Consider the following 25,075-nt stretch of genomic DNA (forward strand, 5'->3'; position numbering starts at 1 on the left):
TCCCGTCTCCGCGGTGAGAAAATAACCCCGAAGTTCCCCGCGATCAGCTGATCCCGGCTGACAACGAGGGGAGCGGGCGGAGGAGGCGCGGGTCCTGGCCGGCCCTGCCCTGCTCAGTTCCCCCGGGCGCCCCGACTGTATGGTCGGCCCCTGGGGGAGGAGAACCGGGAGGTCCCCCCCGGGCGCCAAAGGGACGGGGGGGGGGGAGGAGGAAGCCGCGGCCGGGACCCGAGTCCTTAGTCACCGGGTGCCGGCGGGAGGAAGGGGAAGAAAGGTGGCCGCCGGCTTGTAAACAATAGCCCAGCTCCCGGCCCTCCGTGCCTCGCCGCCTTTGTTCCCGGTCCCACCGCGGCGCCCGCCCGCTGCCGCCGCTTGGCGAGAGGAACCCGGGGGCTTTCCCCTTCCCGGCCGGCCGGCGCGGTGCCGGGCGCAGCCCCAGGTAGGTGCGGGCGCGGGGGGAGGCGCCGGCCGGCACCGCCGTTACGTAACCGCGGGCGGGTCGCGGGGTCCGCCTGTAGCCCCTGCGGGCGGACGAGCCACAAGTGCGGCCGCTCGCGGGGCAGCGCTTGCCCGGGGCCGCGGGACTGGCGGGGACAGGGGGCGCCGAGGGTCATCCCGGAGCGAGAGGGGCTCTGCGCTGGCTGGGAGCAGGGGAGGCGGCCCCGAGGCAGCGGTCGAGACAAAGGCGGCGACGGGGTGCGCAGGCTGCCCTCGGCGGGCGCTTGTCTTCAGGGCTCTGCTCTGGCAACTTGGGGCGTAGAGGGAGAGGGAAAAAAATCCGTCGTCTGTCAGCCTGACCGCGGTAGCGATCGTCTTCCAGTGTTACTAGAAGGAGTGCACAAAGAGAGCGGATTTTTGTTTATCTGGCGAAGCACATCAGGAAATTCCCAGCAAATAAATACTGTGAACTCTTTGAAGGAGGAGCTTAGCGGTGGAGTGAAAGCAGAGAATTTTCTAGTCTTGACACGGTCCTTTTGTGTGTGTGTGCGTACATGTATATGCACTTGTGCGTTTCTGATGCCTTTTTTGTCTCTGTGTCACCAGCTGTCTCCGTTCTCAGCTTCAGGGAAATACTTGCTGTATCTGCTGAAGTACACCAGGCTGGGTTTTTTTTTTTCCTCATCACTGAAAGTACGTTAAACAGCTAAGCAGAGAAAGAATGTATACCAGCATTTGGGTACAATAATACATGAAACTAGCCACGTTGTCTAAGTTTATTTTGGAGAAAGAAAACCTCATTAGCACTTAACAACACCTCCTGTGAGGCAGGTCAGTATATTAATTTTATAGCAACATACGTTAATTATTTAAAATTAAGTACAGACAACATTCCTCTTGTGTTTCTTTTTTTTGTGAAAATACTAAATTTGGAACTGACTTTTACACATATCATTGTTTGAAACAGAAACAGGAGGGAAAAACATTGCTTTAAAGAAATCTGAAGATGAGTGCCCACACACAAACTGCAGAGAAAGGACAGAACACGACACTCCTGTGCCAGGAAAGCTATGTTTGCAGTGGGACAGATGAAGCAATCTTTGAGTGTGATGAGTGCAGGAGCCTGCAGTGCCAGCGTTGTGAAGAAGAGCTGCATCAGCCAGAAAGGTTGCGGAACCATGAACGGACCCGTATAAGACCCGGCCATGTCCCGTACTGTGACTCCTGCAAAGGTGCCAATGGGAACATAATGCATGCCAGTATGACGGGATCAAGGCAGATAGCAGCAGTGAGGTGCCAGGTGTGCAAAATCAACCTCTGTGTGGAGTGTCAGAAGAGAACACATGCTGGGGGCAACAGAAGAAAGCACCCTGTCACCGTGTACCATGCTGGCAAAGCCCAAGAACAGGAAGAAGAGGAGGGGATGGATGAGGAGACCAAGAGAAGGAAGATGACAGAAAAAGTTGTGAGTTTCCTCTTGGTGGATGAAACTGAGGAGATTCAGGTATGAACTGTTGTGGTTTGTTGTGAACAGGCAAGATCCTTTATTTTCTTTCTTAATCTAACAGGCTGCTGTGATGCATGGGTAATACTTGAAGCATAATTGGCAGTAATGATAACAAAATATTGGCCTGTAAAGTACGAGTGCCACTGTGCATCTTGGGCTAAAAAGACACAGTGCCTTTGAGTGGCCTTGCTCACAAGTACCTCAAAAGGTCAAATTCATTAAAACCTTATGTGTGGCAAGAGCCTCCTCTAAGAGGCTTGGTAAGCAAAGCTGGTGAAAGAATTGACTCTACTGAGACATGCAGCTAGGGTAAGAGCTATCTGGAGGATAGGTGGTCATTCCTGAACAAAATTGAATACATTGTATTGCAGTAGGTGTCCTGCAAATGGAACTGCTGGCAGACAATTTCCTGCTGTATGACAAGGAGAGGGCACTGTACCAAGTAGTGCTAATGCAAGACTACAGCCCATTGCTACCATTTAGCACCAGTAAATCCATCTGATTTTTAGGAGTAGAACAAAATAGAACTAAATGTCCAAAGTGTTCTATCCAAGTCGTACAGACACCACAGTTAAGCTGTATTGCTTGTCACAAATATTATTCCGTTAGCCTTTTGTTGAAAGAAGGGGAAATTGCCATTGGGGTAGGTCTGCTGATAAAAATGATAGGAACTAGTTCACTAGGAACAGCCTCCCAGGAGGCACTACTTTAGAAAGTCTAGCATTCAATATATGCAGTTTTAGAACTCTCCTGTTGACCTTACATTTGGTAAGAATTTTAGAAGGCAAAATGTAAAAGCCACAGAGCATATTAATTACACAACTAAAAATTGAAGTTTGTTTTCTTACTTTCAGTTTGTATTCCTTATATTAAACCTCATTCAGGAGGCACTGAAAGAAAATGTGTAGTCACCTGGAGTCTCAGTATCATGTTGCACTAATTTAACATACTCATGCTACCATCATTGAAAATAATTGTGATTATATTCTTATTTTTGATCGTTCTTTGTATCCATCATAGTAACAGTTGATGTGCCTGTCATGCATCGCAAGGAAATGTGACTTAAATATCTCATATCTATTCTACACTATAAAAGTGGGTGTACATACATCTATATGTATGTACACAGTAATTATATAATAATATAGAATAGTTTCAAGATATTTGGGTCATATTTTCGTCAATTCAGGTGTACTGATTGCTAAACTGTTATGGCTTTTGAAGGGGAAAGGGAGGAAAGGATGACAGTCCTTATGGTGCACTGACATAGAACACACACTATGTGGGACACTGCTTGAGTTCCAGGTTTGTAGCAGTCTTAAGTTTGTATGCCTCCAAGCCCTAAAGACACACTTACTTCCTTGTAATGTGTGACACATGCAACTCTTACTTAGAGATACCGACTTTTCAATAATTCTCTTCTGGCCACTAGAGCAAGCTCTGAAATGCCTTGGAACAGGGTGTCCTGCAAAGCTGCTCATAAACTGTGTCTGTGTGTGGTTGTGCTGGTTTAAGTTATATTTATACTCATGAATCTGTAAGCCTTATTGAGGTAGACCTTTGGCTGCCGCCTGCAAGCAAGTGCATTTGCTATTTAAATGTCATGGGCAATAAGGCCAACTTCCTTACTGGGACAGCAGTGGTCCTTTATCAAATCATAGCAATTTGGTCAGAGCAGGGTTGGGTTGAAAAAGGTCTCCAAAAATGATCTTATTTCACTATCAAGATGTTGAATAAGAGCTCTTCTATCTGGAGTGATCTTCTGTTCCTCACAGCTGAATACATATGTGACATCTCACAGACAGTATCAAAGCAGTTTGAGAGATTTCAATTAAATTATTTTCTGACAGCTGGAATTTAAAGAGTTCTTGCTATTATAGTGAGCATGAGGACCTTTATTTAAAAAGGCTTGTCAGATGCCACAGAAGTCTTCAGAGCTAAGTAGTCATCTTTTGCACTTGGTAATACTGAGGAGCCACTTTAGCTATAGGAAAGTGATCATCAGTCTTTTATTTTGTGCTTGTCATTACTTGGGGAGAAATCATTAGAATGTTCTTTATTTGAACCAACTTTTTGTCCAAAAATGCCAAAATATTAGTAACTTGAAATATGGAGGTTCAGAGTTCGAGAGTGTGTAACTTTTTAAGCTTGAGCAGACAGGATAAGAATTTAGCAGAATTATGGAGTTCAGCTATTTTTAAGTGTTTAGTGACCTTTGGAACTTGAAAATTGTTGCATTAGTTGGGAAATAAGAGAGGAAACTGCTGATTTGCTATTAGTGCTAGATTCTGCCATAGCAATGTTAAAAGCTACAAAATTGCAAATAGTAAAAGTTACACCACCCCACCACCAACCCCCCCAAAAAAAATTAGATGGAACTAGTTACTGCTAAAGCAGCAGGTGATGGATCGACATAATCACTGATGTATATTTGTTTACAAAGATCTAACTTGCAAGTGGATCAATGAGATGGGGACATAGGGCCAAAAGATTTATTTTTTAGTTTCCTTTGGAACCTGGAGTTGTTAAGCTCAAGTGGTTATGCTTCATCTCACTGTTCCTGTTGGCTTCTTGGAGGTGGTAGCTCTGAAACTGAAGAATATTTATAGTGTGTAAGCAAATGACTGATCTAGTTCTAGATCCAGAAGCAATGTGGATTAATCCATAAGAAGCTGTGCCTGAGCAAATTGGTTCAGGGGAGAGGTGGAAATTCTCAGTTTGGGCTCAGCACTACAGAGATAGAACTAGGATAATTCTGAGATCTGCATAATTGTCTTTGTGCCATGTTGCACAGATGTGCTGGCCTGCTCAAAGCTTCTTGTGCTTTGCAGGCATAGCATAAGCTCAGAAAGCTGAGGACTTCTTGTGCTTGTTCAAATCCACGTAGACAGAAAAGGTCCCATTTTAAACCACTGCTTGTTTGTAGAAAACCAATGGCAGCTGAAGTTTGTATTTGTGACATACAAGCTTCTCTGTGATGTTCATCATAGCAGCACTATATCTGAGCACCTCAAAAAGAGGTTGGCTATCTCATGTTAAAAAAAATGTTGTTAAAGGTTAAATCCAAGTTCGCACTGCAAGTCTGTGGAAGAACAGAGAGGAAGGTTGTTCCTCATGGAGTCCAGCCCCAGCTGTCTCACAACACACAGTCCAATGTTTTGCAGCTCTTGTGAGTTAGTCCTCAGGCATCCTGACCTACATGATGAATTTTTTCTTCCTTCTTCCGGACTTGTTGTCCCTCATAAGACCTTACTGACTTCTATCAGAAAACAAACCTTGACTGTTTCATAAGCTGGCATCACCTGTAGTTTGGACCCCATTCTAATCTCTCTTTCTCAAGCTCTGTTATACAATTTCTGTTTACACAGTATTAAACTTTTGGTCTTATCTATTACATATCTAAAGCTGAGGCTTTAATCAAATTGTTCTTGATAACTGCAGCATCTATTTGTTAATTGGCTCTGACACAGTATATCTTCCTTGGTCATCTGAGAATGATATTGTGGGGATAACTTCTTTAGTCTTGTCACTCTTTACATCTTCTACTCACACTGCTCTCTTAATATCTTCCACATGTCCTCCTTGCCTTGTTAGACTCAAACTGTGTGCCTTCTTTTTTAATATGTGTTAAGTCCCTCATCTGAATCTCCTGGTCTGCTCTGACAAGAAAGCTTTCCTTTCTTATCTCTAACTTCCTGAATTCTCAAACAAGCATCAAGTGCTGCCCCTTGTGCACAGGAGGCACTTCCCGTGAGACGTCACATAATTAATTAATTGGGTTTTTTTAATTGGTATTTGTGTATCTATTAAGAAAAACACAGTAAAATACAACAATAAAAACATTACTCAGGTTCAAATCTTGAGGCTGTCTTACTGTCCCATGAACTTTTCCATTCACCTGGATCTGTCTTTGTCTCTTATATTTATGAAGTTTCTGGAACAGTTTCCATTTTTCCTTTGTCTTTATGCTACACGCTTGCAGAAGAGCTCTTTAGCATAAAGCAGAGTTATGCATCCGTTGTTCAATGAACTTTATTTACTACTGCTTTTGAGGCAGGGCTGAATGCTGAACAATGCATAACAACAGCTTGGTATTTTTATCTTGGGGAACAGATGTTGGGAGTTCTTGCCACAAGATCAGAACTTGGTTGTAGTGGCACTAATGGCTTCTATGATAACACTTTGTCCAAAGCCCTAATTAAGGACTTGGCACATATGCTTAATAGAATAGAAAAAGTCTTTCATTGACCCCAGAAGATAGAGGACATGCTTGGTTATTCATAATCTACCTTAGAGTTTGCTCATCTTTGACCAGAAACTAGCTCTGTCACAAGAAATTACCCAATCTGTGGGTTGCAAAGAAAAGGCACTGACTTTGTAGTCTGACTTACTAAGGAGACTAGAAGAAAAGAAGAATTTTCCTCTAGCTACTCACAAAACAAAATAATTCCTCAGCTGTGTAATTTTATGAGGGAAAAGGAGCATACAATTACTGCTAAGTCTCCCCTGAGATACCCATATGAGCTCCCTTTCTTCAGTTTGCAGGATTTTTTTTTTGGTGCCAATAGATATCTTCACTTAGCCCCATTGCTTGAGGCTTTTTCTATTCCTTCTAGCAGATCTAGACACCTACAGGAGTAAGGTCTTCCCTTAGCAAATATGAGCAGCATCTATGTAATGCTTTGCAGTCAGTTAAGATAATGCAAAAGGACCCATAGCCCTTATTTAAATGCAGACCATTTCGTAAAATTATTAAATAACCTGTCACTAACAGCATTAATAGTGCATGTGTCCTCCTCTGTCCCCTCCTGTTAAAAAGTTACACACACATAGGGATGACTCTGCAGGGTTGCTAGCTGCTTTGCTTTTCTCACTTCTGCTGTAAACCTGATGGAAGTACTGTGATTTTTCCTTATTATCTACTGATTTGAGCCTGGATAAAGTCTAGGGATGAGAAAATAGAGTCTCTAGGAATGCTTTTTCTTGTCAAGTATTCTTTGTCATTTAATGGGAGCTAATGTATGTGTTTTTTTATGAAAGAAGGTCATGATCTCTTAGGTCTGACTTGCATTTGTCTAGCAAATAGTGCTAGTTCCTGTGAGACTCTTGTTTCATTTGCTGCTAGGGGATTGTGGCTTTAGGGTAGCATTAAATACTGTAAATTTCTGGGAAATTTGGTCCATATCCTGTAAAGTAAGGAGTCACAGCTAGTATATTTGTCATGGATATAAAGAAGGAATTTAAAATGTTGAAGGATCTGAATTTCTAGGCCGGTGTGATCTGTTGGATCAGGATATGTAATTCCTGTCCCTTGATACTGTTGATGTGCTATAGAGGATTTTTCTTCCTCTTTGTGCTTTAGAGAAGTTTTCTTGCCAAAGTATTTTTGGGAGTTTACTGTTCTACACTCTAGGAATTTTTCTCTTACTACTTTGTTATTTTTCAGTATTCCTCCCATTTCAGTCTGTTATCAGTTCACCTAAATTTAAGCGTGCTGTTTTTCTGTCCTTGGAATAAAGTAGTAAACTACTCAGCAATTGCTGGTTAGGAGTGTTCCTTCTTCCACTGGACATATACCAGTATTTTAAAGAGTATTTTTAGAAGGTAGGAGAGAGAACCATCCATTTAGCAAACACACAGCTCCTTTGACAGTCTCAGGCTGACTCTTAGAAAATTTTTAACATAGCCACTTACAAATAATGCTTTTCCCTGGAACCAGTCTTGCACATTCTTCATGATGCAGTACTTGGGCATTAATTAAAGTCAAATACTTTGCTTCTTTCATGTTTCTTTTGTCCATCTACTGACATGAGTGCTGGTGTGGAAGGAAGAGACACTTGTGGATTTCAGCGAAAATTTATTCTGGGGCAAAAGTAGAGAATTTCCAGTTGCATTTTTAATAGCCTACTGCACTTGAGTTGCTGGGTTAAGCCAGTTACACTGATTTGCATTCATGCACTGCCTTTCAGAAGTGATTGTGAGGAGTCCTGCAGAGATGTGGATTTTGGTGGTGGCACTTTACTGTGGTGGAGCTTATTCTTCTCAGGTTGGTCTTACTGGCTGTAGTTAAAGGAAGAAATTAGCTTTATAGATTTCTCTCTTATTTTCAATGGACACTGAAATTGTGATTTAATGACCTAAAGGTAGGACCTGGGGCTTTAGATATGCACTGAAATACTTTCTTGTGAATCTACTCCTGAATAGGAGCTCAGTTTTTTAGAGTTAAAACACAGATTTAGAAGCAGTGTTTTTAAGAACTGGTCTGCATTGAGCTGGTCAGACCTGACAAGTCTGTTCTGTTTCCAGGTTTAGTAATTGATATGATACTCTGTCCTTAAGATCAATTACCTAATTCTGTCTCAATTTTATTTTAGAAGTTCAGGACTGCTCTAAAGGTCTGCAGATCTTTTAGCTTGCTTTGCCATTTCTCCTTCTGATTTAAGGTGTTTGAGTTCTTGTAAGCATTATATTTTAAAAATATTTTCTGAACTCTGAGCAACATTACTTGTATTGCCAGTGTTAAGTAATGCTTTAAGGTAAATACTTTTTTCCCCACTTGATTGTTTTGATTGCTTGTCCTGATTTGTCTCAGATGTTTGTAATTTTATGCTGGTATACATTTGGATGGGCTGTTACAAATCTTGTAGCTTACATTTCCATTCATTGAGAAAGGTGTTAAATTTATATAATTCTTATTGACTTAGTGGTTATGTGTCAGAAGATACTGTTATGTGCTGGTTGTCTAGTCATACACTCACTTAAGTTAGAAAATAACTTTGAGATCATCAAGTCCAACCATTTACTCAGCACTGCCAAGTCAACCACTAAACTGTCCCTCAGCACCACATCTACACATCTTTCTTTTAATGGGAAAGATGTAAATGGTAATCTACACGTCAGGATGGTAACTCCACCACTTCCGTGGGCTGCCTGTTCCCATGCCTCATAACCCTTCATTCAAAAATTTAGTTATATATATGATTTCTTCTTGATTACAGAAAATAAATTTTTGTTATTAAAAATATTCTTTTAAAACCAGGTCAAGCAACATGTAAGACTTCAAAACACAACAACAAAAGTACCAACATAAGACAAAATGACAGTGTAAGACTAGCAAATGAAGGCACTCTGTGAATACTCTGCCAAGCATTCTTGATTTTTGTTTTGAGCTATTGTGTGTTGTGGCACAGCTCTGGCTTTGTGCATCATTTCCATGAATATTAGCAAGCCTTAAAGGGTTCATAAAGAGTCGTAAAAGGGGAAAACTGTGGTGAAAATGTCTGATTCTCTTAATGTGTATGTTTTGCTGGAGGCAGATTTAAAGTTATAAGAGTACAGGTCATTGGAAACTCTGTTCTATTTTATAGATTTTTATTCCTAGGCTTTTAAACCCTTTTTTGTTTTAATAACATTGTTACCAAGAAATTAATAGGCAGGAATGTAATTTTAGCAGTTTTTGTTTCTTAAAAAGAGTTCTCTTGTTTAGCAGTTCTCGTTTCATTTTAACAGTTCTGTTTCTAGACAATTCTACTTTTCTTACAGCTCAGATTTAGTAAACTTATGTTAGGTACAATAGGTTTCCAAGTCTAGGTGATAAAAGACTTCAGTTCTAAATGTGCCCTACCACAGCATGCTATGAGTTTTTCTGCCCTTCTTACAGAGGACTTTAGCTGTCAAGTTCTCTGGTTTTTCCCATTGAAGACCTTCACCTCCAGTTCAGCTGAACTTTGGTGAAGGGACTGCCTGAGAAGCTGGATGACAGCTGCTAAAAGCAATGTAGTTAAAACTATGAGAGCAAGCTAACCAGGATTCTAACATATGATGCAGTAAAATTGGTTCTTTTTAGAAGAGAGTTTCTTAAGAGCTATAACAAAAGTGTGAATTAATTTCTGATACTAGAAATGGCAAAATCAAGAAGGGGCTGAAGAGACATGACTCTTGTCTTGGTTTAGACATACAGTTTTCATCCTTAATTTACATTCTTGTGCAACATAAGGAAGGTTTTGTATTTACCCTCTGCTGTGAACATCAGAGATCTGGAGCTCTTGGGCAGTGTGGAAGTGGACACAGTTATAGAAACGTGAGCCATTTGCACGTGCAACAGACCAAACCAATTTGTTTTAGAGATGAGAAGCAAAACGAAGAAGTGAGGATTAGTACTTTGGTACTTACTACACCACCTCTGACTTTAAATGTCTTAAGGGAACTTGCTCAAGGGAAGTAAATTTGACTACTGATATGGGGATTGTTGTGATGGTTCTTTGAGAGTATCATTCCTGTACTCAGCGTTGGTCAAAGTGCACAAGAGCACCCAGTGACATATGAGCATATTCACCTTCAAAAGGGAGGGCTTCTTTAGGTCATTTTGGCTTGTTTTTGGTTTTCTTGCTTCTCCCCCCACATGGAATTTATTGTAAGGATGTTGCAGGATCCAAAATTGTGACTAGGTTCCAAAAGGGAGGATAGGTCTACTGGTTCTCTACCAACCGTGAGCATCTAAGTGCAACCACTGCTCAAGAAGTTCTTGGTCATCTGACTTCAGAGCTCTGGTAAAGTGTGCTAGGAAACATTGACTCATTTAATGTCTTAAGTTCTTCCTCATTTATTCCCAAGTCCTGTGAGACATAAACATTGGACTAGCTAGACTTTGGTGCATTCTTGTGCTCCCGGGTAACTTGTTCAAATCACTCCTGAGTTCTGTCCTGAAAGGAGATCTGCAAGAGCATAGAAGGGGATAACTTAGAAAGGAATAACTTTGGATATGTGATTTGATATTCAGTGTAACTTTGAATTGACTCCTGTCTCTTAATGGTGGGAATATATCTTAGAGTTACCCTTATTCCTATGGTCCCTTCTGTCCTTTGTGTCTTCTGGCATGTCTTCTGACTCAGCCCGTTCCACAAACTCTCCTAAACTACTACCAAAGTAATAACTAGTGTTAGCTAAAAGATCTTAGTCACTAGCTGTCCTGCCAATACTTAAGCAGCTGTTTGGAAACTGTTTTTTTTTGTGTTGTCCAGGGAATACATAACTATTGACTCTGGCAAAAGGACCTATGTCCTTTTTTGTGAGAAGTTTGGGAGGTAAAAGTTAAAAACAAGACATTTAGAAGAAGACATTAGCATATTCCCTTTTGCTTACATACACATAACATTTTCATATTGTCAGATGTGTGAATGTTTTTAGGAGCTATTCCATGAACCAAGAACTTCCTTTCATCCATAGAGACATCTTAAGAAACACTAAGCAAAACTGCATCTGTCATCTAAGCTATGTTCCTGATGATAAATTAATAATCACAGCTACTAAGAAAGTAGACCCTTTCTTGTGCACCTGTAATTTCAGAGTATCTTGATGTTCTCCCAGGAAAGATTCTGTGGAGAGTATTTTGATGTCTCTTGTTTCCTGTTTTCTTCTACACTTTGAGGCTGCCTTGAACAGTTTGAGTCTGTGAGACGCTACTGCAAGCCCACAGCCCACAGATTTTCTTTGTGAACACTGTTCCCAACCACAATCTGGCACACTGGCTATTTTTAAAGTTTTTGGCACACTGGCTGATTTTTATTTTCCTTCAGAGTCTAGGTGATGCTGATAGATTTGACCAAAGCAAATGGGGCTGGCTTAAACTAATTTGCTGATCTAAGAATAAACTTGTTCAAAGAAACCATTTATTACTTCATTGCCTCTCTGGTTCATAGATTGTGAGATCTTCCAAGTACTGTACTCACAGGATGAAAATAGCTAAGTGCTTCCAGAACTTAAGAGGCAGGTGAGAGAGGATGGAAACCCTGCTCTTTTCAGTTGATGGGGATTCCTTGAAGAGGGAATTGGGATGAGGAAAGTGAACTTAATCTTTCTCAAAAAGTGCTTCAGTCATATTCTTCTCTCGTATAATATATGGATAAAACCTGTTGGAAGACAAAAAAGTAAGGGCTAAACGAATGAAGCATGAAACCTGTGAAAGTCAAAGATCTATTCTGCAACAAGATCAGAGCAGGCTCTTGTACAGAGCCCCAACCCATTTCACTGCTTGTTTATCTGCTCCTGTTGTTCCAGTATCTGAACAGGAAATGCCCCGTTCTTTAGCCTAGACAGCATGATGCCATTTAAACTGCGTAAAGCCAAAGAGAAGTTATCTGTATTTCTTTTTGGTTTTGTATGTTTTATTTTTTACATGAAAGTACAATACAGTAAATTATGAATCATTGAGATAGTTGTGGCACTTCTCTGAGAGCCAGTTTGACTTGCTTCGAGCATCTGACTCCAGTGCACAGCTTTGTTGCTTCTTCTCTGCTCCCACTTTCCAGCTGAAGGATTAATTAGCTGGAGAGAAATGGGAACAGGACAGTCTTTGAGAGCCCCTGGCTGTGAATAAATGCAGCACAAGTGCATGGCATGGATTCTTCTACCTAAACAAGTGCTCAACCTCTGTGGATGAGGCAAGTTAAAGTGGTAAAAGCAGTCCCCTCTTTCACCTGAATTTGCATGCTTGCCAGGAGACCAGTGCTACTGAGAAAGTCTGCCATGCTCCAGGTAGTGGTTCTGACAGGTTTGGAAGTAGTGCTGTGCTCCCTTCTCTGAAAGGGCTGTCTCAGGGAATGGGTTGAGGTAGCACGGAGTTGACTAGATACATAATCACAGTGAGGCATCACTTCCAAAACAGCTACATGATGGAACAGCATCAATATGTACATTTTACAAAACTGCATTCTAGTATTTTGCTTTGTACTTCATGGTGCTTCAGAAACTTATGATGAAATCTGAAGAGGAGGTAATCACTCTTTTTAATCTTATGAATCCTGAAACCAGCTGTGTTTTCAGTGTTGTGTACTCCAATTACATAGTTAGAATAATTTTCTCTTTTTGTTTTGGAAGGTAAGGAATGAAGAAGACTTTATTAAGAAACTGGACTGCAGTCCTGACCAGCACCTAAAGGTAGTATCCATCTTTGGGAACACAGGGGATGGCAAGTCTCACACCCTTAACCACACTTTCTTCTATGGCCGGGAAGTCTTCAAGACGTCTCCTGCCCAGGAGTCTTGCACAGTTGGAGTTTGGGCAGCCTATGACCCTGTCCGGAAAGTGGTGGTCATTGATACAGAGGGCCTCCTGGGGGCCACTGTGAACCTGAGCCAGAGAACACGGCTGCTGCTGAAGGTCCTGGCCATCTCTGACCTGGTCATCTACCGTACTCGTGCTGACAGGCTCCACAATGACCTCTTCAAATTCCTTGGTGATGCCTCGGAGGCTTATTTAAAACACTTCACCAAGGAGCTAAAAGCTACCACAGCCCGCTGTGGCCTAGATGTTCCTCTGTCAACTTTGGGTCCAGGTGTCATCATCTTTCACGAGACTGTGTACACCAAGCTACTGGGCTCTGGTGAGTAGGCAATTTCAGTTACAACGTGCTAAACACTGTCTGTAAAATATCAGGTTGCATTGAATATTCAGCATTCTTTACTACCACGTAAAAATGTGATTTGGGTTTTGCTCTCACTGCTTTCAGTCTGGGAACCAGGCTGTGGAACTAGAAGAGCATTCCCTCATGGTGCTCTGACTATTCCAAATCAGCTAGAATAATCCTCTTAGCCAGCTGAACATCAGTAGTGAACAGTCATGAATTCTGCCAGCCATAGGAGAGGTCATCATGATTTTGGGTGATACAGCAGATGAAGGTGAAAACTGATGGATGCCAAGCACCCATCAAAGCCACTCTATGACTCCCCTCCACAAGTGGCCAGGAGAGAGAAAATATAATGAAAAGTTTATCAGTTAGAAAGTGAGATAAGGTCTGGAAGAGATCACTTATCAAATATCATCATGGGCAAAACTGACTTGACTTGGGGATATTAATTGAATTTATTACTGACAAAATCAGAGCAGGGTAATGATAAGTAAAATAAATCTTAAAACCAGCTTTCCCTCATCTTCCTTTCCAGCTCTACCTGTTCCTCTGCCAGCCATGCAGGGAGACAGGGGATGAGGGTTATGGTCAGTTCATTCCACATTGTTCCTGCTGCTGCTCAGGGAGAGGAGTCCTTCCTCTGCTCCAGTGTAGGATCCCTCCCATGGAGACAGTTCTCCATAAACTTCTCTGACATGAGTCTATCCCACGGTCAACAGTGGCTGAGGCTCAATCCTGCTGTTTGTGAACATCTAGGTGCTTGTCTAATAAGTACCTCAGCAGCCTTGGCTGGCCCACATTCTCATATTGGCTTTTCTAAACTGTGAGGTTTTTAACTAGTAGAAGAACTTGACGTTCTTTTTGGTTATTATTGGAGTAACTTCTTAATAGCTTTTGCCTTATCTATAAGGCAGATCCTTTCCTTATATACCAATTTGCTGATTAGCAATTCAGCCTTTCATGAGGTTGTTGACATTTGCTGTTTCATCAGTTCAGTCTTTAGTGACCCATGAGGACACTTTGCACATGTGTGCAAAGTCAGGGTCATTAAAAAATATATATTTTTGAGGTCACTTCTGATCACAGTAGGAATAGGAAACAAACTTCTAAGCATATGGATATGCAGGAAGCTGTAACCATCTGTCTCAATGGATAATTGAGATAAGTGTGTTTATGTAGTTTTAGGACAGGGAAGATAGGCCCTGCCTTATTCTGAAATGTATAGCAGGTACTTGGAAGCAGGCAGGAGAATGTGGTTGGCTCTATGGAGTCTGATCTGATGTGGCCAGTTCTGAAGTGCTTTGCCATGTACAAATTGTTGATAAAGGCTTGGTCTTCCTTGCTACAAGGTTAGCATGGAGAACAGGCAGCTCATGTAAGGTTCACACGTCCTTCACTTATCAGGTGCTAGGAATAGCTATACCAAGTTATGGTCTGGTGAGAAGAACTAACAAATGTGCTGACATTGTATTTCCTTGTACTATGTCCTAACTTCTCCTTAATCTGGATATCTGTGTTTCAAAATCTAGATGTGTCTGGTTTTACCTGAGAAACTTGGTCTTAGAATTTAAAGCTGTGTATCACAAAACAGAGACTGCTTTTGGAAAGTTTGTTTCTTTTCCTTGTTTTAAAATATAATGACAACTGCATCCCAGATGTATCAAAAATCTTAATTAAAAAAACTATGTCTATATTGCATATGAAAATACTATGCCATTAATGTATTGTTTTAAATAATCAGTTGTTTATGAACTTGCTGATACTCTTACATATAGATCATCCTTCTGAGGTTCCTGAGAAGCTCATTCAGGATCGGTTTCGGAAGCTAAGCTGTTTTCCTGAGGCTTTCAGCTCAATTCACTATAAGGGAACAAGGACATACAATCCTCCAACAGATTTCTCTGGGCTTAGGCGAGCTGTGGAGCAGCAGCTGGAGAACAATACTACTCGGTCACCTAGACAGCCCGGGGTTATCTACAAAGCACTAAAAGTAAGTGAAGAAGAGTTTGTCACAGTGTTTATTTGTATCACTGTTGCCATTAACTCAGCTGCAGCTCTTAAAGGCAGAGCACCTGAGCCGGTGATGCAGACTTGCATGCAAGTCTTCCATGACAATGATAATTCTGTCCAACAGCAAGGGAGGCTGAGTAGTTTTTTTTAACCTCAAAACAAACACTGTAGTAAAGACCATGGAAGGTCAAGAAAAGTTAGAGCCAAACTGAGCAAGATCATAAAGCTGAGCTGGGAAGTAAAAAGTAACTGATGCTGTGAATGACAAGCACTAAATGACAGCGATTTACAAAGAGAGACCTTAGAAGGCTTTTTTTAATAAAATTCCTAAAGTTGGCCTCAGCACAAGAGGAGGAAATGCAAGAGACTTGGAGGGAGTTAATAGTTGGCAAAACCTAGCACTTAGTATAACCCAAGGGCTAGGAGGCAAAAAGGAGGAGGGAGTTGTGCTGGTAGCTAGGGAACAGGATGGGATCAAGCCAAATGATGTATTACTTCAGAGCAAGTGATTTTCTTCGATAGTTCACTTTGCTAGGATGTCAGAGGGATTTTTGGTCTTTAAATTTGCAGTCATTCCTACAAGTTTCCCTGTACCACTGCCTGATTAACATCATATTTTCTTTGGCCTGAAGAGCACAGCTGTCACTGGGGAGGGGCAGGCAGAGCTGGGGCATATCTGCAGAAGGAGGTAGTGTTAGCAGTATTTTCTGGTGTTAGTCACAGCTGTTGGAACAGATAATTCTGGCTGCTCTGCATTAGTGGTAGCTGAAGCACAAAGGGAAGTGCCAGGGTGGCATGTACTCAGTTCTTTGCATTAGGGAGCAGACAGGCAACAAGGGGAAAAACAGTTGGAATAATTAATTTTAGTTTAATTTCTAGGACTTTATTGCAATAATCAAGTAGCCTGGTTTCAGATATAGCTGCTGGTATACTTAGATTCATGACCAGTAGAGTATTTGCTGTGTTCAAATCACTACTGACTACAAATTAACTTTTTTTGCTTCACATGCTGAGGACACGACTTACTAGAGGTTTCTGTCCACTTCCTCTAACTTTTGAGTTAATTCAAAAGTATCAGTGTCAGTCAAACTTAAAAGAGAGTGTAAAACAAATTTCCTTGAAATTATGTGAAATAAAATGTTTAAATAGAGAACTTACCTAGGGAAGCTTGATGAGAGGTAGACACAAGTCTGTGTGTAAGTGCAGTCAACCCTTGTTAGACAGCAAAGATGCACCCACTCCACCTACCCCAGCCCTGTGAGGGGAGGGGGACGAAGAGAAAGGCAGGCAGCCACTGTATTAACCTCAGCTGTAGGAAGAGTTTCAGCTAGATCTGATGCCTTCAGAGATTTTCATCAAGAAAAACTGTAACCATTTGCTTTGTTCCACTGCTTTTTTTTTTTTTCCTTAACATAGCGCCTGAAAGAACTGAAAAAGTGTGCCAAGGCTAAGGACTGATTTAATTTGAGAATGGATGTTCCTAGGAAAGGGTACAAATCCCTTTGTCTCAGTTTTGCCATTTCACCAGAGAAGAGCAGTTGTTCTAGTGGTTGGAGGAAAGCTCAGGGCAGCACCTTCTGAGCCAAGAGACAAAAAATGTGTTCTCATGAACTCTGAGAAATGATCCTATGAGTTTCTTTTCAGAGGTCTCTAGAACGCAAAGCCCTTTTAGCAAGAACTCTGCTATTTTGAGCATGGATTGGATGCACAGAGGTGGATGCAATTTTCTACCACCCATTTCTACTACTTCAAACTAGGGACAAGTTCTACATTCAAACTAGGGACAGGAGGAGAGGAGAGTAGAGGAAAAGAGTATCTTACAAGTATTCAAGTAACTTCCATACAAATGCGAGATTGTCTTCTTGATTGGTTTCCTTGATCCAAAAATCCTTGTTTTGTTTTCCAGGCTAGAAAGACACATTTGTTAGCTATGTACTCTCTCTGCCTCCCCTTCCAGTAGAGGAATCCATGCCTTTTCTTGCAAAATGTCTTCATTGCCCTTAATGCCTTTCCAGTTCATTCCTTTTTGTTTGACAGGCTCTAAGTGACCGGTTCAGTGGGGAGATCCCCGATGACCAGATGGCTCACAGCTCTTTCTTTCCAGATGAATATTTCACATGCTCCTCTGTGTGCCTCAGCTGTGGGTAAGTAGATGAGAAATGCTTCTCCATCCTCTTAGAAGATAGTGCTGCCCCCACCTGCAGCCACAGAATGTAAAGTTTCTGTGACATCTTGACACCTGACATCATCTATCCTTAGCTAGTACTTTCAGGCAGAATTAGCTTGAAATTCAACTCTTGTGTGGACTGGGCAACCACTGTTGCTACATCCCAGCTGGATGCACGGTTTTTGCCCGCTACTTTTGTGCATGACTACAAACCTGTGCTGCCCATATCTCTTCCCAAGTGCAAGCAGGGCAGGAAGAAAGGAGTGTCTAAATAAACCCTCTGAAATTTCTTATGATGTTTTTTTCATGACATTTTTATTGTCTAAACAGTATAAACAATCCTAAAGAATACATCATGGAGTGGGGCTGTATTCAGTAACTAGCTCCATATTTGGTTAGATCTTGGCATGTAGCTCTCTGGAAAGAGCCCCAGGATTGAGCCTGGAAGGGCAGTAGATGGCAGTCAATGCTCTGAGTCTGGGAGCTGCATAGCAACACGATGTTGTGGCTTGTTAAGCCTCTTTTCTGATGCCTAGCATTTTCTGCAGTGAATTGTTCTGAGGTGCTGCTTTGTATGTGAAACAGTTGCTACACTTCCTTCTGAAGAGCCTGCCTTTCAGTAATAAACTATGTCATTGCTGTAAGTACGTTGTGAAGATGGTTTGAGGGAACAACATCCATAAAAATGCAATACAGCAGTAATAAGGAAATCTTGTTGACCTCTATCCTGTGTCTGAGAGCAACAACTCATGGGTTGCTCTTGCATACTCAGGTGTGGCTGTAAGAAGAGCATGAACCATGCAAAGGAAGGAGTCCCTCATGAATCCAAAAGTCGATGCAGATATTCTCACCAGTATGATAACAGGGTCTACACTTGCAAGGTGAGCTACAAGGACAAGGTCCGAAGAATGAAAAAAGAAAAGATGACTAAGTAAATGAGGAATATCACAGGCATGTGCCTGTTTTATTCCTTTTTTTATTTTTAATGTCAGAGGTGCTCATAGCCTTGACCAGAAAAATTGATCCTTATTTGACTTGTATGTTTGCTTGGAGAGTTCATCACTTCTGTGTGCTTTGTGTCATTTTCTAGCTAAATTTTGAAGCTGGCTGCTCTTAACCTGGGTGATGTTGACCTTTTATATATTTGATATGGTTACTCGTATTTGCTTATGCCCAGTGCTTGGTTCTAGCCAATTTTTCTGAAGGGTCTATGCAGGAAACAGGAAGATTTTTGGCTTTATTGATGTAGAAATACTTCCCTGATGTTATTATTGATAGTAGGTTTGGTTTTGCTTTTTTTAAAATGAGTTTTGATGAGTGCTCCTTTGCTGTGGACCTCTGTATGCTAATTATTTGCTTTACATGGCCAAACAGCAGCCAGATGTAGATTTGGATTCCCAATAATGTAGTTTTAATTGAGCCTTTGTGTTGTAGGCCTGTTATGAACGAGGAATGGAGGTCAGCGTGGTGCCAAAAACCTCTGCTTCCACGGATTCCCCTTGGCTGGGCCTTGCCAAGTATGCCTGGTCAGGGTGAGTACTGCAGCTGAGATCTCTGTGCTCTCTGTGCTCTCTGTGCTGCCTGGTGCACGGGGCTTGCCAGAGGTGACCTGTCGTCCTCTTGTGCAGGTACGTGATCGAGTGCCCCAACTGCGGGGTGGTGTATCGCAGCCGGCAGTACTGGTTTGGCAACCAAGACCCTGTGAACACTGTAGTGAGGACAGAAATTGAGCATGTCTGGCCAGGGGTAAGTCTGGTTGCTGGATAGTCTTTGTGTGTGTGTGTGTGTGCAGCCATGCACACACTAATTTGGTTCTTCTGGATGTTGATAGAGAAAATAGATTGCCTTTCATTAAGCTGGTCCCTGCTGTTTGAAAGAGCCTTTGCAAGGGCTTTCAGATATCTCTTAGCTGTCTTGAAATGGCTAAGTTGCTTACCTACTCCTGTCTTTTAAAGCAGGGCTGGTGAATCTTTTTCTCCTGCTTGCCCTCCAGTTTAACAGTAGTAATGGGTTGCAAGGCCATCTGCATCTAAAAAAAAGGTTTCCTTGTTTTTATTCTCAAACGAATATCTGTTTCATTCCAGACTGATGGATTTCTGAAAGACAACAACAATGCAGCCCAGCGTTTGTTGGATGGCATGAATTTCATGGCTCAGTCGGTATCTGAACTTAGCCTGGGACCCACAAAAGCTGTGACCTCCTGGTTGACAGACCAGATTGCCCCAGCTTACTGGAGACCTAACTCTCAGATTCTGGTAAATAGCAGCTGCTGGAGAGAAAGGCTTTGCCTAGCTAAAACCCCCTTTTCTTACTCTTTAAGCAATAAAAGTACTTTGCAGATTCTAAATGCTTTCTGTTTTACTGCAGCAATCCCTACTCCTACAACTTTGACAAAACTGAAATGCTCTCTCCTCTTCCCATTCTTGACTTAGCCAGAGAAATTATGAACTGAGATTTGGCCCAGCCCTGATAAAGAGATGGTTTCTCCCTGCTCTTTTTGAGCTACTCTCCCACCAATATCACAGAAAATCCTGGCTTGCATGAACTTGTTTTTCAAAGCAAAGAATCAACATCTTAAATCTGGCCACTGCAGTTGATAGTACTATTTTTATAGGTGCAGAGATTCAACTCTGGTTTCATACCGTATGCAAAAAGATGGTCCAAACAGTTCAGCTAGGGAAGGATTCCCTGTGTCTTGCTGGAAACAGATTTTTCTTCAATGAAAATTGCCTTCTGAATTCTTACTCCACACAAAGGTTAAATGTCCGTCATTCAGCCCTGCATGACGTGGCTCTGTTTATTTGTGATTGCGAATGAAGGGATCATAGCAGTATATTGGCTTAACTACTGTACACCTAATGTTCTAAATCACTTCTCTGGGGTAAAGTAATGGGGCTGATAGCACCCGAGTCTTGTGTGTAACTGTATTTTTCACTATTTCAGTCTGAAACTTGCCATCCTGGGCTTCTGCTCTCTATTTTTCACTTTAGGAAGATCAAACTAACAGTTCTTCCTTCTGTGTTGTTCTGATTAGAGTTGTAAGAAGTGCAACACGCCTTTCAAAGATAATGACACAAAGCATCACTGCCGGGCCTGTGGGGAGGGCTTCTGTGATGGCTGTTCTTCCAAGACCCGTCCAGTGCCTGAGCGAGGCTGGGGACCAGCACCGGTGCGCGTGTGTGACAACTGCTATGACAACAGGGGCATCCAGTTAGGTAATCTTGAGTTGATTGTGACAGAACTATCCCTGGGTACTAGCCTGAAGCCTTTGTCCCTGATTTCTGGATCACAACCATTCCCAGTGGGTGTAAACAGTGCTCACACTGGTTTTCCAAACAATTTTTGGTAAGGAAGCTGAAGAGCTCAATGCCCTTTGGAAGAAAGATGATCCTACCAGATACCTGAACTGCTGACAAAATTATTTTCTAATTGTACCTTTACTTGGTTTTCCTAGGAACTTCTGATGTCAGGTGCTAACATCAGAGTAGGTGTGCTCATATAACTGCAGAATATATATTTTGTCCATTATTGCTAAAATGAACACTCTTGCAATCCAAGACTGTGGATGGGGAACATAAAGGCTAAGGAGAGATTCCAGTCTGCCTTTTGGGTTTGCTGCTGGTTTTGCTAATGTAAACTAACTGAAACTTGGCAGAAAGGGTGGTGGACTTAGGTATCATTCACCTTCATTCTTGTGTCATGCAGATGTGGCTGAACTGCCTTCAGATGAGGAAGGGGGGACACTTATTGCCAGGAAGGTGGGGGAAGCTGTGCAAAACACGCTTGGAGCAGTGGTGACAGCCATGGACATTCCCTTAGGTGAGTTCTGTTCTGTTCTAATGGGGGTTTTTTGGTCTAAAGGCATTTTTGTTTTCAAAGAGCAAAACTTTTTACTAAATTTCAAGAGTTTATGTGACAGGCTGGCACCTCTGCTATGACACCGCTGCTGGCTGAGAGTTCTACAGCCCTCTGGATCTCTTCTGCTTGATGTTTCCTCTTGGTTTTCAGCATGTTGTTTCTGCAGATGACTCTTTCTCTTTTTACCCTATTATTCAAACCTGTGCACCAAGCTGTGAGTAATTAATGTTCCCCTGATGGATTCACTGCAGTGACCTGCCATTTAGAATTCCCTAAAGACTGGCCAATTAGGAAGCATTTTTTCAGGTTTGGTTTTCTTTCAGAGAGGCCGAGTGCCTTTTAAGTGTATTCATGGATATTGCTGGTACTTCTGAGGTGAGGGCTGAGAATTTGAAGCTGTCCAGGTTAGTAATGATGAGGAAATAATTAGCAGTCTGATCTTTAATGGTGAGCTTAGTGCAGGGAACCTCTGCTGCTCTTTTGTGTGCTGGGTGGCAGTTAGGTATGTCAGCAAACATTTCACATTTGAATCTTCCCTTGCTGGACCTAACTTCCTACTCATTGTGCACATCATTGTGCAGCTGCTTTGTCTGCAGCATGTCCGGCCTTCACCTTTGTGGGTGTTTGCTTTCTGACTCAATGAAAGGCAGAATAAACCCCTTTCTCAGTTCAGACAGTACATGCATTTCTGAATATTTGGTTTGGTGACTTGGTGGTTTTGGCCACAGTTGAAACTGAAGGTAGGGAAAAGCAAGTGTCTTAACCTCTGGCAGAGTCTGAGTAAGGCAAGATGCCACTATTACAAGAGACACAGATTCCTCCTTGAAGAGAAGCAGAATGTGGGAGAACTGTAGAATGCCCTAAATGGCTACCCATTGCACTGAAGGATTCTGTCAGTAGGTCACCTCCCCCTTAATGGCAGCGGTGTGACTTGCAGTGTGCCTCCACTGGAGTACATTCTCGACATGCTCACGTTCATGGATTATTTTGTTCTCCCTCTTTCTCATCCCCCCACCTCACTTCCTCCTTAGGTCTGGTAAAAGACGCTGCCCGACCTGCATACTGGGTACCAGATCATGAAATCCTGCACTGCCACAATTGCCGGAAGGAGTTCAGTATCAAGCTCTCCAAACACCACTGTCGGGCCTGTGGCCAGGGATTCTGTGACGAGTGCTCGCACGACCGCAGAGCGGTTCCCTCTCGCGGATGGGATCACCCAGTCCGAGTTTGCTTTAACTGCAATAAAAAGCCTGGTGACCTTTAACCCCAGGCTGCTCACCAGATCTTTGCAATTCCTTATGTTCTCAGGGTTAAAATGAAAATATATGGTCTCCCTTTCACCTTCTAACCTGTTGCAGCCAGAGTGCATGTTTCCAGTTTCTGGCCTCCTCTTGTGTTATATCCATCTTGGAACACTGGGAATGAGCTTACATTCAGCCTCTAGGTTTTAAGTTCAAATTAACTGGGAAAGGGAGGGAGCTCCCTTGTAAATGAGCAAACCAAAATCTAGTGTATTTTATTCCAATTAAAAAAAAAAATATATATATCAACTATGTATAATTTAGTATATTAAGAATATGGTTGAATAATGAAGCTTTGAGTATTCCTAGTTGAAGTGATGGATGGTGGTGTTCCTTACTGTATTGGATCAGAATTATGGCCTTCTAATTCTTCTTTTGGAATGTCTTGCTGATCGTGATGTCCTGTGAGGAAGGTTTGGACTCTGTGCTGCCAGGAATCTCCAGTGTTGATATATGAATTACACCTGGTAAGTTGGTAGTTCAACCAGCTCTGCATCTGGAGGTGCTGCCCTTCTGGCCATGGAAGATTAAACCCAGATTTATTAGCAAGTTTGTTTGAACTGTGATATGAGCAATGGTCTTGCAGCGCAAGAGGTATCAAGTTAACACAGACTCCCTGGAAGAGACCAGTAGAGCTCTGAAAGGTAAAGCAAATCCTATGGCACGAGGCAAAGAATTCTGATTTTGCCATTTCAACTTCAATACCAGATCAAAAGGTAGCAGGGTTTTTCTCTCCCTGATAATGTTTTCATGTACTCAGGTTTTCTTCAAGTTTCTCTGCAAGATCATTGCAGTTCAAAGTTTTGTCCAGAGCAGAAGAGAACAAGTTTTGTAGGCAATTCTGAGATACGAAGTTTGAGTTGTTGGGGTTGTGATGACTTTCCTTTTACCCCACTTTTTAAGTGATCCTGTAGTTTCTGAAACCTCTGTGTTCTCAGATATGGTTGCATAGAAACTGCACAGATTTGAATTACTTTCTTCTAATAATACGAACTTAAAAATCAACCTGGAAAATGGGAACCTTTCTTCTTTGCTCCTTGCAACTGGCACTCATTGGACTTCATCCTTTTATGAAAGGACTGCAATGAATTCACTGATTTTATTATGAAAAGCACCACTTAACCTAACTTACACTGTCATGTACTGTGGATTTGTGGTTCCACTAACAAGAAGAGACCATTGTGGATTAAACTGCCTAAAATTCTCCCTTCTTGGCTTACACAGACAAGAATTATTTCACCACGTGAGAGTTGCCTCCTCTTGGAGTGGCTGGAGTTTAATGCAGTGTCCTGGAACTGTGGTATTTTTTTCCCCAGCTTATTAAATGTGCTCTTGTGTAGATGAGTGCCCAACATCCTGTTTTAAGACTGTATTATTAAATTAACTGCTATAAAGAACTTTTATCTTCTGAACAAGAGTACTGACTTTCCTTGTAACAAGCGGTTCTCACTTTGTCTCTGAAAGAACATGCTCACAAAGTGTTTGTCCCTTCACAACTACATCCCGCCTACACAAGGAAGTAGACTTAGAAGATGTTCCCGGACACCTTCAGTACTGGCCAAGTTTACTGCGGACTGTCTTATGTTTTTGTAAGCAAAAGTCTGCCATAAACTGACAGTTGTCCAAGTAAGGGCATGAGTAGGTAGAAATCCTCTCTTAAAAGACATTCTGTACATCTAGCATAATTCTGTGCTTCAAAGTATTCTTTATTTTTTTAATGGGTGAGCAATGTGTTCTTGGTTTTTAGGCTGTGCCCTGTGTGCTGTTTATGCATGTAGCTTTACTACCATGTTAATGCACAAAGAGAAAGCAGCCATGACATTCCTCGTATAAAATCTTTGGCATCTGTTTCAATAACTTGTCTGATTTTTTCTCCTTGTCAGAGCAAGAACTTCTACTCAATCAAAAGGAAAATGTTGTCTAAACATTTTTAATATATGTGTGGTCTTAGTAACTTAGCAACCTGTCAGTATCAGAGTGCCTTCTTCATAAATTATCTTGGACCTGAATCTCCTATGATGTTTCTGTACAAAGCAAAGTCTTACATGGCGCTTGAACTGCAGCAGGCTTGGCATTACTCTTTCTGGAGAATGCTGAGAGGTGTATTTGAGATCTTCATTTTCCAAAATGAAAAAAAAAAAGATCTAAGGTTTAAGTTCTCTGCTGTTTCATGTACAGAATAGTGCTTATTTTTTCTGGTACTCTTTGGTGCTGTGAGTACCAAATATAGAATATGGTACCAGTATAGAATATGATTATTAAATGGCTTAGCTATTTAAAGGGGATAGATGTTAGCAGAGCCCAGTGCTATTCAGTGTTAACACATTAGGATTTAATCAACAAAAGAGCCCTAAGAGATGTCTATGGACAGAAAGCTTTACAGAAAACTT

At 41.8% G+C, this 25,075-nt stretch overlaps 1 protein-coding gene and 1 long non-coding RNA gene across 2 annotated transcripts; one reads left to right on the forward strand and one right to left on the reverse strand.

Annotated features, from left to right (window-relative positions):
- Window positions 1–41: 41 nt before the first annotated feature.
- Window positions 42–24,542, forward strand: ZFYVE1 (zinc finger FYVE-type containing 1). The gene is made up of 13 exons (XM_014869348.2): window positions 42–439; window positions 1,045–1,269; window positions 1,406–1,942; window positions 12,821–13,325; window positions 15,125–15,339; window positions 17,397–17,503; window positions 18,299–18,407; window positions 18,961–19,058; window positions 19,155–19,272; window positions 19,611–19,781; window positions 20,561–20,741; window positions 21,232–21,345; window positions 22,416–24,542. The coding sequence occupies exons 3-13, from the start codon at window positions 1,445–1,447 to the stop codon at window positions 22,646–22,648; spliced, it is 2,349 nt and encodes a 782-aa protein (XP_014724834.1). The 5' UTR covers window positions 42–439; window positions 1,045–1,269; window positions 1,406–1,444; the 3' UTR covers window positions 22,649–24,542.
- Window positions 9,457–16,738, reverse strand: LOC148223318 (uncharacterized). The gene is made up of 3 exons (XR_015804438.1): window positions 16,518–16,738; window positions 11,674–11,853; window positions 9,457–10,659 (listed from the first exon to the last, which is right to left on the reverse strand). It is a non-coding gene; the product is annotated as an uncharacterized LOC148223318 (long non-coding RNA).
- Window positions 24,543–25,075: the final 533 nt, after the last annotated feature.

Source organism: Sturnus vulgaris, chromosome 6 (assembly GCF_052056855.1).
Source record: "Sturnus vulgaris isolate bStuVul1 chromosome 6, bStuVul1.hap1, whole genome shotgun sequence".
Lineage (NCBI taxonomy): Eukaryota > Metazoa > Chordata > Aves > Passeriformes > Sturnidae > Sturnus > Sturnus vulgaris.

Bases quoted from the DNA above. Each gene is read 5' to 3' on its own strand.
- ZFYVE1 (XM_014869348.2), top strand. From the start codon at position 1,445: ATGAGTGCCCACACACAAACTGCAGAGAAAGGACAGAACACGACACTC. The intron at 19,273-19,610 runs GTAAGTCTGGTT...GTTTCATTCCAG, and splicing joins TTGAGCATGTCTGGCCAGGG to ACTGATGGATTTCTGAAAGA. The intron at 21,346-22,415 runs GTGAGTTCTGTT...CTTCCTCCTTAG, and splicing joins AGCCATGGACATTCCCTTAG to GTCTGGTAAAAGACGCTGCC.